The sequence below is a fragment of the Drosophila santomea genome, chromosome 3R, assembly GCF_016746245.2.
Source record: "Drosophila santomea strain STO CAGO 1482 chromosome 3R, Prin_Dsan_1.1, whole genome shotgun sequence".
NCBI lineage: Eukaryota > Metazoa > Arthropoda > Insecta > Diptera > Drosophilidae > Drosophila > Drosophila santomea.
Window position 1 is genome coordinate 11,804,533 of NC_053019.2, and position 16,983 is coordinate 11,821,515.

A 16,983-nucleotide genomic window follows, 5' to 3' on the forward strand; every position below is an offset into this window, starting at 1 on the left:
CACACAAATATTCCGGATCCCTGCCTTGAATTACCGTACAATACCGAGTGGGGGTTGACTTATCATCACTAAACTAATGCTAAGAAGGGGAATTTAAATAAATAAAATAAATAATATATTTATTAATATGGCGTTGATATAATAAGGGACGAATCAGGAATTAACGGGCTCCTAGAGACTTAAAGTGTTACTTCTCTTTTTATTTCAAATAATCCTTTGAATGAAGCTCTTTTTATTTGAACAAAAGTGGAAATCTTAAATATTAACTGTGAGAAAAGTAAAAGTTTGCTTAAAATGTGCTATTATCAATTATCTAATTTTTCCTTCCAGCGGAGAAGCAACTCTTTCCCAGTGGTAGCTTTACTCTATTCGTATACCTTTATTCTTTTACAAATAATTTGTATAAAGGTTGTCTGTTGCACTACAGTCAAACATAAAAATAGGCAAGGTGTGCATAATTGCCACAAAAATAATAATCAATTTTGTAATTGCTATTTCAAACTCAAAGGAAAGAGATAAAAATCATTTTCGTGTAGTCATAAGTGCGCTGAAACCGACCAAAAACAAGAGGATGCGCATCGTTTGGCGTGCAACTGGCAACTGGCGGGCCAACTGGCCCGTCGAGTTGGCCCGTAGGAAAATCAGCCCTCCTCCATGATGAATTTCCCTTTCCCGCCCCGCAGCGAGCGCGTTTTCCTGGCTCGCGAATGATGAACGAGAGGCGCCCACCCCGGGAAAATCGAAAAGACAGAGAGAGCGCAGTGAATGTGCTCAAACAAGTTCGAAGACTGAAAATGAACTCGACCGAAATGAGCGCTTCGCTGGCTCTCATTTTCAGCCTTCGAACTTGTTTGAGTGCGTTCATTTCCACTCGTAGACTTTGTGAATCGGCAGAGCAAAGTCAAAACACTGGCAACTGCGATTTGGTGGCACATTCGTTCGATGGCAACGGTTTGGATAACAGGCGCGCGCTTTGTTTTATTATCCACATTATCAGCGGCATTATTGTTATTATTGGCCCTCAGCGCTTTACCGCTCGCCCACGCGTCCGCCCGTGAATGCCGCGCGGAAAAGTCGCTTTCCACTAGATTGGCGTCCAGATTCGAGGAAATCCAAATCCGTCAGCGGACGCATTCGCGCTCGTTCGGTCAGCACTAAGCACTACGGCTAATAATCGTTCAAATCGTTAAAACCATAAAAATAATAATAATAATTGCAATAACAATAAACATAGTAATAATCGTAACGCTTACGAGCCTTTGATAGTGCCAAGGCAAGCGCAAACCAAGTATTCAAATTCAAACTCGAATTCAATTAACAGCAAAGTGCAATTGGCTAAAACCGAAACCAAAACGCAACAAAGTATACGAAACACTTGTGAAATCGTACAAACAATAGTGGAAAAATATTTAAGATTATTAAGATTGAAATCTCAATGAACATTAGTGCTTAAATAAAGCTAATACGCCACGTGGAGAGTGCAATAAACAGATAAACTTTTAAAACAAATGTTTACCAAACAGAAAATATTTTATAAATATTTAATTATTTAAAAACAAATTGGTTACTTCAAAATAAAAAAATTCAAATTGGTGCTAAAACAAACGAGACAAATTTTCATGAATATCAAAAAAATAAAAAGACACATTTAATTATAAAAACCAAAACTAAATTAACAAAGACTTGGAGTGAAAATATAAAATAAATCTTTAAAAGGTCTAAAAAAAATTGTGTAAATCCAAAGAAGGCAAAGCCACATCACAGAAAGCTGAGGAAACACTCAAATAAAATCCGCCAAAGTCGCAGATCCCTGGAAAGCAATTCGTGTGAAATCGGTCAAGCCCCCAACGACTCTTAGCCCGTCTCAGACGGAGCACCGCCAAGATTCTCACCGCCAGCAGCGCAATGAACTCGTACTTTGAGCAGGCCTCCGGCTTTTATGGCCATCCGCACCAGGCCACCGGAATGGCGATGGGCAGCGGTGGCCACCACGATCAGACGGCCAGTGCAGCGGCCGCCGCGTACAGGGGATTCCCCCTCTCGCTGGGCATGAGTCCCTATGCCAACCACCATCTGCAGCGCACCTCCCAGGACTCGCCCTACGATGCCAGCATCACGGCCGCCTGCAACAAGATATACGGCGATGGCGCCGGAGCCTACAAACAGGACTGCCTGAACATCAAGGCGGATGCGGTGAATGGCTACAAGGACATTTGGAACACGGGCGGCTCGAATGGCGGCGGTGGTGGCGGCGGAGGCGGTGGTGGTGGCGGTGCGGGCGGAACAGGTGGAGCCGGCAATGCCAATGGCGGCAATGCCCCCAATGCAAATGGACAGAACAATCCGGCGGGCGGCATGCCCGTTAGACCCTCCGCCTGCACCCCCGATTCCCGAGTGGGCGGCTATTTGGACACGTCGGGCGGCAGTCCCGTTAGCCATCGCGGCGGCAGTGCCGGCGGTAATGTGAGTGTCAGCGGCGGCAACGGCAACGCCGGGGGCGTACAGAGCGGCGTGGGCGTGGCCGGAGCGGGCACAGCCTGGAATGCCAATTGCACCATCTCGGGCGCCGCTGCCGCCCAAACGGCGGCCGCCAGCAGTTTACACCAGGCCAGCAATCACACATTCTACCCCTGGATGGCTATCGCAGGTGAGTGTCCTGAAGATCCGACCAAAAGTGAGTGTCCACTGTAGCACAAGTCCACTGAAAGTCCCCCGAAATCCCATCCCTCCTACAATCGTCCCTATGGTGCCAAAGCTCTGTTGTTTTCCCAGTTGTTATCAAGCTCAACAGATTGCAGCTATGGCAACAAAAGTCATCCTGTGACTAATTGCCGTCTCTGCTCCGATTAACAGACAAGTCAACATGAAAAGCAAAATAATGAAGAGCTCGAATCGATCATAGGAAAAACAGATAACCACTTCTGATGTAAGACATGTGAAAGCAGTCAGAACAGGCCTCTTTATGGGAGGTACTTAGGAAAATTGTGCAGCTTATTGGCAATCACAAGTTTCCTATTGCTAGTTAGGCGCTTCAAAAATAACAACCTAACATTATGTATATTATAATTGGTTAATAAGGTTGAGAAAGGGAGGGACAAATATTTTTTATAAAAAATATTTTATGTCTAGAAAACTTGTATAAAAATATGTTCCTGGGGGTATAAAATTAACACATGCACTTTATAGAGCGTTAACAAGGTTTTTGAACATCAAACAACCGAAATTTATTTGGCAAAAAATCTTAATAAATTTTATTTCTCATTATTGAATGCCTATACTTTTTTATTCACACAAAATGATCTCTTGGAAATTCCTTTTGGCTGACTTAAAATTGTTACCCACTCATTCTATTTAAAGCCACCCATTTGGGTAGCCAATCCAACCATAGTTTATACGCTGGCCGCCAATTTACGCGATTTAATCATTCTGAGATCACAGCCATAAACAAGAGCCATGGGCAGCTATAAAAAATAAAGAAAGAAGAAACCAACTCAGGCCCTCAGATTTCACCTGCTCCGCTCCGCGACACCTTGCAGCGCAACGTCTGGCTCATAATTTTCAACACTTTGTTTACTAATTTTTGTCACCTTTGCTTTTAATGATGCTCGGCGGTAATTGTTGCAGCGCTGGCAGCCCAAGTGAGCTGCAATTTGTGCAACAAGAGAGCGGCAACGAGCAGCGTGAGTTATGGCATGCGGCTGAAAGAGCTGCAAAATAGCAACGGAGAAGGCAAAAAATAGCAAAAGGCAGCAAGTCGGCAAAGGCAGCAAAAGGCAGCCACAGGAGTCGGCGAGAAAGGGCAAGAATCCTTTCAGGACACACACTGCGCGCAGAAGTCGCGCTTATTACGGTTAACTACGCCATTATGTAATTACGTTCAGCACCTCGCCGCCCGACTTTTCCACGGGTTTGAGCCACCAGCCGAGCGAGGCGAACGGCTTGCGTCTGGGCCGAGATTGCCGTTTGGGCCAAGAACAAAGCCAAGAGTAGGTCAGCCGAAGGAGGTCTAGGTGCTCGAAGATCGAACATGAGCTGCACTCGAGTTGGCACTGAAAAATAGGGAAAATAGATAGAATTATAAATAGTTATTATTTTCCTATTAATATTTTAATATATTTTTAACATAAAAGGGGGCCATTCTTAACCCTTTTCTAAAAATTTTATTTTTAATCCCTTCTTTTTTTTTGTCTGTGTAGAAAAGGGAGCTTGTAAAAATCGCCTTCAAAAATCAATCAAATTTCACTTATAGCCAACGAGAAGAGCTGGTTAAAAAACAATTAAAGTTGAACTAAATTCGAGAGCCTTGCGACAGGTTTTCCCTCCGATCGATCCGTTCTGCAAGATGATCAGGGTAATGAAATTTATGCGCAGTGTCTGCCCAATCTGAAGTGTCGGTGATGAATTGGCCAGGCCAAGACCAAAAAAAAACCATTGCCGAAAAACGCTTCATACAGGGTGTCTCGTATAACACTTCTCGTTTGTCGGACAATCTCTGTGAGATATAACATCTTAAGTGGAATATTCCCTCTAAGAAGTTCAAATGCATTCTTACCTGAAGAAGGTCGAACAAGTTTACCTGAACCTTCCATCTTAATTTGTTTCTTATAAGAAAACGAGACGAGCTGGCAGTTACGATATTCGAAGGGATGAATTTGTTTAACCTGAGACCTGAAACTCTAAACCTCTGTGTACATATATATTTCGCATTATCTATAATTCGCTGAGACTAAATCCGCTTGATTGCCATTTGTCAACTGTTATCGCGGATTTGATTTACTCCAAGCATATAATGCGAAAATAATTTAATTTTAAGCGACTTGCTCTGAGCGAACTGATTAAATCTGATTAAATCTGACGATCGGAACGGAAAATCAAGTCATAAATAAATCGGCGCACACTTCCAGCGATCATCGATCATTTGCCGCTGATCCGAGGCCCCAAATGCAAACCAAATTCAATTTTATCGTATCTAAACATGGCTTCACATTTGAAAAACCCACATCAGAGTTTTCTGGCCTTTGGAGTCGCAGTTGGCGTTGCTATGTTGTTCTTGGGCCGCTGTTTGTTGTATGTGCGAACACGGCGAGCGGCGGGCGGAGGGCATTAAATCATTGTCCTGAAGGCTTTTAAGTCATTATCGATAAATTTCAACATAAATTCGTAAATTTGCTTTATTTGCCTGGGCCGGTGTGTGAGGTTCACGTCGGCGAAGTGGTTTATGGCCGAGTTCTGCGGCTGGCCGAAATTTGTCGGTCGCCTAATTTCGACCGTGGCGCAAAAACAAAAGCAAAAATTATAAAACAAACTACGAAGTTTTACAGCAAAAATCAATGCACCTGTATTAAAGAAATTTAACAAATTTATTTTTTAAAAAGTAAAACATTTTGTGTGTAGCCAATGCTATTTGAAAACTTACAAAACAGAGGAATTTTATGAAGTTAATGATTGTAGATCCAAAAATGAGTGGCTAAATTTTGCATTAAATCATCAAAAATCTGAAATATTCTTTTAAATATTTAAAAAAATTATTTTATTACATTTTAAATATCTCCCTATCAGGTCAAGTCGCATTTTAATTTATTGAGAATTAAATAGACATTGTAAACGTATGGAGAATTCCATGCTGATCCCCAGTTTCTCCCAGTGTAAATGCAGTTCAAACTGAGAGATAGATTTTGTTGCGGCTTGTTACTTTTTTTTGTCCCTCAATGACCTTGAGAATAGCTGGGCGGATGGGCAATTGACACGTTTCGGGGCAATCATAATTCATATTTGCCGCAGTTACCGAGGAAAGAACTCTCACGCTGTGACGTAATTATGAGGATGCCTTGTGTCTCGGCATATATGTACACTGGCATACCTACCTGCAATTGTAGGGAACACGTAGAGCCGAGGAGGGCACGTCATATCCCTCCAAGGTTAATGGGCTGTGAGCTGTGGGCTGTGGGACACACCGAAATGGTGCAGTTCAAATGTCGGCCAACAGTTGCCGTTGCAACATGCAATTAATTGCCAGGGGAAGTGCGTCGATGATGCCGCTGATTATGTAAATGGCGAAGTGCAAGCGAACGCACACAGGAAAACCTTTCAACGCGCGCTTTTAATCATTTTTTTCGCGGAGCGCAGAATGCAAAATTCAGCCAGATCAGAAACAAATCACAGCGCCTTTGAGCATCGCAATTTCTGTGGCGGATGCTAGGGATGCAGATGCCCCTTGCGAGTCTCCCCTCTCCATCTCGGGCATCGATTCTCCCTTTTTCGGGGATTGGTTTTCGGGTTCTGGGGCAGCTTCTTGCATTTTTTAATGTATTTTTAAATAAGGAATTTAATAAGCACCTTGGCGGTCCTCGGTCCTCAAGTCGTTGGACTCGCACTGCGACTGCGACTGGCGGTCGAGGAGACCAAAGTTGCAAGACGTCGACGTCGCCAACGACGACAACACAAAGTGGCCCAGACACATGGCCCAACAACAACAGCAGCAGCCACAACAACAGCAACATTGTGGAGCTGCAGGGCGAGGAGCAATTTTGGCTTTTCCCTCGTATTTTTCGAGGCCCTCGAAGTTGCAATGGGCAAATGCTTAGATTTTTGATTCAAAAAATTAAAATCAGAAAAGCTTACTTTGGGAAATATATATATATATTAGCATATCATAGATTATATACATTTAATTCTAAAAAGTTTATTAATTGAAATGAACATGTTAACAGCAGAAATCAATAATTTAAATATTAACTACACAATTCACGGCGCTAAGTTGTTAAGATTGTTACAATCCAAAGTATCAATTCAAAATCATTCGCTCTCCCCCAAAATGATTAAAAATGATTAGGTGCTGTATTTTTCAAATTTTTCAAATAATGTCGTGATCGCGATCAATAACTATTATATGTACATGTAGAAACGATTGCAGATAAGCAATAATTGTTATAGTATGTTCGTTTACTATACCATATACTGAGTTTCTTCCGTATTGTGACATTGGCAGTTTTTCCTTATCGATCTTCATCTTTGACACACAAATGCCATGTGTACAAGCCGTTATTATTATTATTCATATTTGTGGGCCCACTGTGCGGACGTCTTCCCGTGGCAGTTGCAAAATCATGTTTTAAGGTGTTTTTGATACCTAATAAAAACAACAACACGACCCGGCCGAGAGCACATGCAAAGGGGTGAAAGAGAGATGGGTAGAGCGCAGCCATGCCAGAAGGGACAAGGGTCGTGAATATGGGGATATGTGTGTGTGAGTGAGGATATACGTACGGGGGAGTATGGGAACATATAGCAGACGTTAGTGACCGCAGCAGAAGACCCCCTCCATTAACCCTTTGGTGGCTACGTCACAGCCATATCGCCACTTGGAAGACGCCAACATCGCTGCTCGACGCTCGACGCTCGGCGTGTTTATTATAAAACAACAAATCATTCATTATAACCACTTGTGTGTCTGTATGGGAAAGTGGCGTAAACATGAAAAGAAACAAACACACACGGACACAAAACGCTCCATGTTGTTTCCGATAATATGCATATTTGCGTATTATTTTGATTTTAATAATGATTTATTTATTATTAATAATTCATTGGTGGTGGCCTCTTGCCGGGATTCCGTATATTGGGATCGCACGGCCTGATTGCGATCTGATCCCCACAATCCAACGACTTCAAGTTCTCCAAGTGCAAAAGCTGCCCACCAGTCTCCCAGTTGCCCAGTTGCCCAGTCACCCAATCTCCATCTCGTTTGAATATCGCCTGTCTTCGGATTGTGTAACAGAAGTTGGGCTACCAGCAAACAAACACGCCGCATCGTAGGAAAGGCATATTATAATGAGCTTCAATTAAGATAGAAATCTCCAAGACTAAAAAGACAAAGATTAATGGGTTCACAATTGTCCAGTCGAGTGGCTTCAGGTGGCTCGGCCAATAGAACTGCACAGAAAAAATTTAGCTTTATAAATTAAAAATCAAAAGTAACTTCAGAAAGAAAGCTATTTTAAGCTCTCTATTGTCAACATTTTTTAAGCCCCAAAAGCTAGGAAAAAATATTCAAAAAAGAAACTATATTTTCCAGTGTAGGCACATGTTCCAATGCCACATGTTCACAAGCTTGCAGATCATTAAACATAAATACTTCTTTCGTCTGTTCGCGTCATTCAAAAAATATAAGAATATTTTATATGAATGAAGTTAAATAAGAAAACCCCCGTGTTTTCAAAACTAGATTCCACTACCCACTTTCTGGTAGAAAATGAGGGCATCTCGGATTCGTTGATACCTTTTCTCAAGAGCCTGTTTGGCCAGCTCTTCATGATTTACGAGATTTGCCTTGGCCAAAAATGTGGGTAACTGTTATAGCAGCTTGGAATATATTTTTTCGTCGTTGGGTCATCGATTGGTTCGAAGCATTCTCCAAACATTTGCTCTTACCCTATAATTTATAGATTTTTATTTTGATTTATCTGAACTAGAACTTTGGCCAGAACTTTCGGCTCCGCCTGCCGAGTCCTAGTATCACCTCCTGTTCGCCTCCTCTTTTTGGAACAACATTAATGTCAATTTAATGTTTCCTTAATGACTTCTTCTGGCTGCAACTTCTCGGCCAGTTGTTATCAGTTGGCTGGTCAAACTGGGAAAGTGTTTATGCTAAATAGCTAACGAGTTTTCCACTCGAAAGTGAATCGCTCGGATGTTCAAGTTGCATTCTGTTGAGTTTGATGGTCTGCTCAAAGTTCTCCATGTTCTCCATGCCACATGCTCTTGGCGTCTATTTATTTGGGTCGGCAATTAAGATTTATATCAGCCCATTTGATGGGCAATAAAAGGCCAAAGACGCCGCAAGCTGCAGCCGGAAAATGAGAGCATTTTCCCGGAGATCTCTCTCGCTCTCTCATTTATGCGACTGGCGGCTAATCCTCCACGAAAACGAAGCGTGCTCCGCCTTAAAGAGTCATAAAAATCAGTTTCCCCCGTTGAAAAGGTGTGAAAATTTTCAAGGGGGGCAAGACCGCAAACTAAATGTTTAATTTTTACAAGTCGCGTCGCATGTAAACAGCACTCAGCATCCCCCCTTTTGCCAGCCATTTGTTTGAATTTGTCTAAAGTGGCTGGCCCCTTTGCTCTTTTTTCCTGCACAATTCTCATTTTCATTTACAGAAAGAATACAAAAAAAAAGGCAGAGGGGAAAACGAAGCGTTTGTCAAATTTAAAACCCTTTGCCCCTCATAGTTTTTGGCCGTTTTCTTGTTCTTTTTTCTTTTTTAATTTAATATTTTCTTTGTTGTTTCTTTGCGTCTGGATGGCCACATAGTAGCAGTATCTGTGTGCGGCACTGGGCTGTCTCTGTGTCTGTTAGCTGGAAATTACGTTTACTCAGGCGCCAGGCGCGCATATTTAAATACACACGTGTTTTATCGCTGCCATTAAATCATATTTTTATACTTTTACCTTTTCCACGGCAAGCTGCCGACGCCCCCTCATCGCCCCCCTTTCGAGGCGTTGGCATTTCGGATTGTTTACTTTTTGCACTTTCATGGCATAAACAAAGCTGAGGCGTCGCTAAATATCGTGAAAAAGGCGAGACATCCAGCAAACTGCGATGGAAACAGGCGATAATGCCGCGAGTGATAGCCCTAGTTCAAACTTTGATAGACTCTCGTAGTGCCAGACGAGATATCATGAGCTATTCTATGGCTACGAAGTGCACTTTGAGTGGCTTAGAAACAACACCATTCTTGAGTTAAATAATCTGTTCCTCTAACATGATTGTTAAATGGCTTATTCTAAGGAATGTAGTTCAAGTTTATACCTAGGGGAATGACTTGTTAATGGTTTTAACACAATATATATTGCTTTTGCAGCACTTTTAATAGTTCAATTACAATGTATTAGATTTAGTTACTAAATATAGAATTTTTTCATAAAGATCCAATTAATCTGTGTTCCTCTAATTGATTCCAATTATCAGTTATCTTTCTGTACCTTTTCATATTTCTCTAGTCAGTAGCCGATATTCCACCGACAACAACAAAGCTTTGGTTGGCAAGCTTAACCGGCTCCGCCACACGTGCGGCTGCTTAACCCTAAGATACCCCCAGATCCCCACGTATCCCCATATAGCCCAAACACCATCCATCTGCATCTCGAGATCTCTTGAGTGCAAACAATTTTGATTCCACATTTTTTAAACGTTTTCTTCTCTCCGCTTTGCTTGCATTTTCAGGTAAGATAAGATCTGATTTAACACAATACGGCGGCATATCAACAGACATGGGTAAGAAAATTTCCACTTTTATTTCGTTACATTATTCGCTCTTAAGTTTTCCGAAAAATAGAGTATAGACTGTAGAGTATCGAGCAGGTCCACTAACAAACCGTAGAAAACTAATCCCATTATGGTGTTGGTGGCTAAAATACTGTAGTATTCGTCTTTAAGCTGGGCAGGCAACATTTATGAATCAAAGGGGCGGGGCTGTGGGTGGACCGGGAAAACCTGGGGGCCGCGTGTGGAAATGATTGATTCACTGTCCCATGATTACGCTCCAGCCGAGGGAGCTCGCCATGTTCGAGCTGCTTGCTCCGCTGGCAATTAATATTAAACATGGCAATTCAATTGGCCAACAAACGCGGCCAACACGCACGCTGGATGGGCAGGGGGAGAGGAATCCAGATCTTGGCCCGGTTGGACGCCTCGTTCGAGCGGCTCCCTTTTCCCTATCGTACCTCGTGCTATCAGCTCTCGTTCCCGCAGACGATCGAGTAGTCGAATTGCGTGTTTTCCCTGCATACCCTGCACTTTGAGTGTTAATTTCGTTAATTAACAGCTTTCTAGATAAATATGTATGTATTTAAAATATTTTTTCGGTTTAATTGGGCATTGTCTGAGATTGCTAGACCATTCAAATGATTATTTCAACTTTGAATAATTTAATTTTAATAAACTTAACTTTGGCTAAAACCTTCTTAAATAACAGAATGTAATTTAATAAAGCGCATTATTCGCAAATAATGCATACAGCCATTAAAGTTAATGCTCCTAGGGGCATTTGCATACCCTTTCAGATGGACTGAATTATAAGTATTTTAAATTTAATTGCTTGCACTACTAGCATTCCTTTTATTTCAGTGCATCGCAAATTCGCCTATATCTGATCCTCTTAAGATATTCGCTGCCGAACGCGAACATCAAAGCCCCAGAGCCACTGAAGGCGTTTATTTCAGCCTGTTGTTTGGGACCTTTTGATGCGAGGTTATCAATCAGTCTTGTCTCGCGCAGCTACTTCTTAAAATCCAATTACACACGTGAACAAGGGAAAAGCAGGGGACTGCTGGTAGGGGGGATGGATGCCTCCCTCTGATCAGCGCGGGTCTTGCGTTTTTTGGTTTTTTTGCGGGCAGGCCACTCAAATTACATGCATTGTTGCCGGGGCATTGGGGCGAAAAATTGGCGGGCCATCAGTGAAGCTGAGCCACCCAGATTGCTGCTCAGTCAGCTACTTCGCTCCCACTTATTATTTATATTCAATTGATAATCTCGTGCAAATCGGTAGCTAAGTGTTGGCACAGGCGCAACAAGTGGGCAGCTACTTGGGAATCTGCGATCAACTATCCCAGATTCAAGAGCCACCAACTGTGCATGGAGAGAAAAGTGAACCAAGTTCTTTAGGTGTTGAACTATTGGGTATAATACAAATCATTAGTATAAATAGAAAATGGATAGCTTATATCAAGAACTCTACTTCCCTTAAGTAACCCATACTGAAAGTTACGTTTTAATATCAAAATTGTACCTGACAAAGAGAAGAATGCCATTTAATTAGCAATTACGATCAGTTTAAGCCGAATTCGATTGCCACTTTTCTCCGTGTGGTATCACTTCTGACACTCGCAGATAAGCACCGATAAGCCCCACAGCTTCTGGCTGTGGATTATGGCCAGCACTTAGGAGGCATCTAGTGAAGGGGTCTTTGGACCCAGCAGAGGAACCACTCTCTTCCGGCTTCTCTGACATTGAAAGCCGCGATTTGGGTACGTACGGGTCCGCAAGAGATAATTAAATAGCGGCCTTAATAGAATTAAATGCTGTGTTTGCATTTCAAAATCCGCAACGTGCCAAAATCCAATGGCGAACGGGCTGACGCCCCCAACTCTAAAATGCAGGTGGACGCACAACCTGGCTGGCCGGGGAAAAATGTCAATTTGGACAAGTTTTGATAATTGCAGGTCCCCCTAGTTACTCTATATGGTTGTGTGTGAGTGTGTGTGTGTGTGTTGCTACTGTGCGGCTCGTTGCAGGTTGCATGTGGCCATGTGGCCATGTTGCATGTAGCATGTTGCAGTTAATAATTATTGAAATGTGCGGCCCGCCAGGAGTCGTGCCATGCTCCTTGCGCTTCCTGCGCGGCTTCCTCCATCTGAATGTCCGTATAGCTGTCCGTTTGTCCGTTTGTCCGTCAGTGGCTGCATGCTTCGTTACCTTTTAGCCTGGCCAAAAGGCTAACAATGCTTGCATTTTCCCACCTTTTTCACATAACTTTTTTTCCTCCTCCCCGACTTTGTTTTGTTTTCTGTGGTTGTTTTTTGTTTTTGTCTGTTTTTCGCCTTGTGTGTTTGCTGGTGGCAGGGTAAACAAGTCGGCCACTTGGCCAACTCGTTACTTCCCGCTAAAACCCTCCCCTCACATGTCGATTGGCGATGTCGAAGTTGTTACCACTTTGGACGCGCGGTCCGGCCTCCGTCGGCCGGCACCCCTGTAATAAATTCATATTCAAATTGTTAATTGAATATTATTTGTTAAATTTGCAAGCATTAAATGTAAATGTCGGCGGCGGATGTCCGACGCAGGGGGCGTGGCACGTTGGGGGCGAACGAGAGCTGCTTATTTTGTGTTCTCTTGTATAATATGGGATTCGACAGAGCCAGTGTTCGCTTTTAATTGAAATTTTTGATAAAGCGGGAATAAAGCATATGTATTTTTGACTGATTTAAAGCTAGGTTAATGATAGGTACAGATTTATTTAAGTGTTGTGTCAAACCCTTCTTTAAAATAGATCGAAACCATAAAGTAACCAAAGTCGGTCACTGTACCAATGACCTGAAAAAGTAGCCTGCAAACATGCAGAAACACCGCCCCCAAAAATCAACAAAAAGCCCTCCCAGGAGAGTTTTAAAATTCGCAAACGGATGACAAAAAAAAGGGGCAACAAAAAATTGTGCCAACTGCGACTGTGAGTATTTTGAATACTCAGGCTCTTGTTCGCTGGTCGTTGTCCTTGTCGTTGTGGCTCTGCAATTTCCATAATTCATATTCATAGACATTACACAATAACAGCCAGTAGAGAAAGGAGAAATGGAAAATGGAAAGGGAGAAAGGGAGAAAGGGAAAGAGAAGTAGACCCAGTCCAGACAAACAAACGACAGCACCTGCAATACGGACAAATGTCCGTCCTAGCACACCCAACAAAAAATAGACAATAAAAGAATGTGCAGAGTGCGAAAATGCCACATATGGTGGTAAAGAAAAAGAAAGTCAAAAAACTGTCGCACCACGCTCATGCATAAATTATTCAAGAAGCAAAACTCAAAGAAGAATTCTGCCATTAATTTGATGGGCTTCAAATCACTGGCAAATTAGCCCAGCACACAACACACCCATGTTATCCAACAGATACTTCGCTCACACATCCGCATCCGCATTCGCAACGTGCTGGCAATTTGATTTTACACACTTCGAAATTATTAACTGGGGAGCACTTTGTGTGTGGCAAGTGTAAGTGTTGTACTCGTTCCAACGGAGCAGAAACAGTTCATAAAATGGCAGCAGGGCACTTTCGTTTTTACCGTTGGCATTTGCAGCATCTGCAGGACGAAGGACGACAGACGATGGACGAAGGGGGTGGCTCTGTCAAGGACATCCTGGCGTGTGTCGCCAACGAGCCAACGGACATCTGGCCTGACCTGGCCTGGTCAGCACCGGACTGAGGCAGGTTTCAATTAATGAATTAGTAATTTCGGCCTCATTGTCGTAATGAACACTTTGGGGAGATCTAACTAAACTGGCAAAGCTTGTGCTAGTCATTGGTACTGAAGCTCAGATGAAAAGTATAAAGTATATTATCTAAAATTGTTGAAAAAGTTGTTCATCACAATGATAAAATTTGAATAATATAGCTTGAAATATTATTAGTAGCTAGTTTTATAGAAATATTCTTAACTTAAAGCAAGTTTATTTGCGTTAAAATTTCTCGAAGCTCCGTGTATTCACTATAAAGTCAATAAGCACCGCCCATAAAGCACAAAACACTTTAAACTCCTTTTAGCAGCCGTGATTGCAGACCACAGCTAATAGCATTTGCAGTGGCGTAATTTACCATATCATTGTGTCATTAAAACGTGCATTTGAATCTTTGATCCAAAGTGAACACACGTTGCAATTGCAGTTTGTTTGCTAAGCCACACTTAATGAGCGGTTGCAGCTCGAAAAACTGATACATCTTAGATGGAACCACCTCTTCGGGGAGTAGTGACCACAATTGCTCGCGATGAGCCACTGACTTCAAATATCCGGGAACCCGTCTTATCGCGGAATATACATCCGTATCTTTTCGGCTGCTCTTTCGATTCATTTTTATTGCGATTCTGTTTGCTTCGATGTAGGTATGCAATTAGTCAATTAATTTGAAAATTTATTAACCGCCAAAAACCAATTTGCTCCAGATCAGCAAAAACACACGAGCAACGAAACGAACAGGGGGAAAACAAAAACAAAAGAACGCGCTGCGGAGATCGCGAAATGCCGGCGGTAAACTGGCCTCGATCTTGGTCAAGATCACGGCTACGAAAGCTGTAAGATCCGTTCGAGGCGTTGGTCAGCGTACAAATGAAGGGTCTAGAGGTTGCGGGACTTTCAGCGAGTTAGGGATTTGAAATCGGAGCCCCGAAAGGAGTTTCGTCCCCCCTTGCTGTCTTGTTGCCTTGTTGCCGTTTCAAATTTGTGGAAAAGTAGTGCAGATAATTTATGGGTTCGGCGGCAGCGGAAGTGCGTGTGTATCTGGGAGATACGAATCGGAATCGCAGCGGCTACCGATGCTTTTCTAGGTCAAAAAGCAGAGTCCGCGAAATAAATGACTTTTGTGCATGTCGCCGACTGCTTGCCGTCGGCTTGGCTTCCAGCCATAAATTGTGTGGCATTTGAAAAGCGTTAGTTGTCTTTCCCACTCACTCTGCTGGAGGTGCCCTCTCCTTCCTTCCTTTTCGGCTTATGATTAATAACGCTCGGTTGAGCTGAAAACCTGCTTTTGGCGGCCATCATGATCAGCTGATCGCGCAGACCCGAAAAAAGAGCCAACGTCATGACGGCACACTGCCCCGTGTCCGTGTTCGTGTCCGTTGGGCAAATGAAATGAACCTGGTGGTGATCGGTGATCACTCATAGAAAGAAGTGACTGATCGCCGATAGGAACAAGTGTGCTGGTGTGCGTGCGTGAACCCATTTTGGAAATGTCAGATGGCTGGAAGTCTTCAGTGATCTTCACCTGATGCTCAGACTTCGATGCTTGCTCACCGCACAGGTATGCGCTCGTTCCTTCTCTCGCTCTCTCGGTCTCTCGTTTTATTCATATGCTCTTTGGGCGCGTTTATCTGGCTCCTCTCTTTCGCTCACCTGGTGATCGATCATCTTTTCGCTCAGCCGGTTTTGGTGGTTGCTTCGGGAATAAATTTATCTGCTCTCGGCGGAATGAATCTCAATCTCACCTTTATTCGAATTGGAACAACACAGGTGACCGTAGCTCATTTACGATATTCGCAGCTGTCAATGGGAGTCCGCCGAGGTGAGATAATTCTTCTGATTGGACCAAGGTTAGTGCGGCAAAGAAGATTGTTATACCAGGTTAGATCACCTGGCTTCGTTAGAGGATCTCAGATTAGACATTTCGTTGGATTTACCTATATGGGTATTAAATCTTATAGATCTTAGCTTTTGTAAGATATTAAACGTGATGAAAAAACATGATGATGTCGCTTTAATATTATGAATTATTTCTTAATTTTAAATTCAGAACTTATTAAAATGATATTAATACCGTTTCAAAATGGTTTTTAAATTAGTTATACTGCTGTCTTGTATAACCGAGCTTAAGTCGACTCCCGCCCTTTTACCAACCCCCACCTAATTGACAACCAAATCACGTTCCCTGATTTCACGAGAAATTTGTAGGGACACAGACCCACCGCAGCAGAAGCGAACCAGAATCGAGCGTTTCCCTGTAATCTCAATCGATGATCTATTAACGAGTGTCCATAAAAATTATGCAACTTTCCGCTGCAGCAACAAAATGGATGTGCACAACAACAGCAACGACAATTGAGCCAGAATGCCATTTCCTTTGTTAGCTGGGGCCATAAATCTTGAGCATATTAACATGGACGTGCGATGAAAGTGCCAGCCAAATATGTCATTGTCAGTTGGGTTTTGGTCAGGAAGAAAGGGGATTGGATTGGATTGGATAGGATAGGATGGCATGGGATGGTATGGAATGGTATCGGATAGGTTGGGATTGGATTGTGGAGTAGGGGACCAAGACGCCTCTGCGGCTGCCGAAGCCGAGTGTATTGACACCTGAGCTGCCCAAACATTCGAGCTAGAGGATGGAAAAGAAAGTTAGGGACTGGCCCTCCGCAGATCAATAGAACAGGTAGTTTTCTGTTTTGGGAATACTTTCGGCCGTAAATCACCGAGCCAAACTGAAACTGATAACTGGCCAAAAGTCGTATGCCAAGTATTTCGGGCCTGTTTATCGCACTCGATGCATTTGGAATTGGGCAGAGTATTTTTACGTATTTATGCGCAAGTTTGTTGTGTTGCGTTGTGTCTGTGACACAAACACAAAACATGACCAAATTTTTGGGCGTGAGCTGGATTGAAGAGCGAAAGAGAGGGATAGATAGAGAGCAGCAGAGAGAGAGACGGCACACTGACAGCGC

The 16,983-nt window shown here is 42.9% G+C and overlaps 1 protein-coding gene across 4 annotated transcripts in view; it reads left to right on the forward strand.

Moving 5' to 3' along the window:
• The first annotated feature begins 952 nt into the window (after positions 1–952).
• The window catches only part of LOC120451204 (homeotic protein ultrabithorax), a 79,886-nt gene continuing 63,855 nt past the window's right edge, over positions 953–16,983 (forward strand). For 2 of the 4 annotated variants that reach the window (XM_039634659.1, XM_039634660.1), the window contains exon 1: positions 953–2,647. In XM_039634659.1, the coding sequence (XP_039490593.1) occupies positions 1,906–2,647 (742 nt within the window). In that variant the 5' untranslated portion in view covers positions 953–1,905. Of the gene's footprint in view, positions 2,675–10,222; positions 10,274–16,983 lie in introns of all 4 variants that reach the window. The other 2 variants (XM_039634657.1, XM_039634658.1) reach the window with 2 other exon arrangements.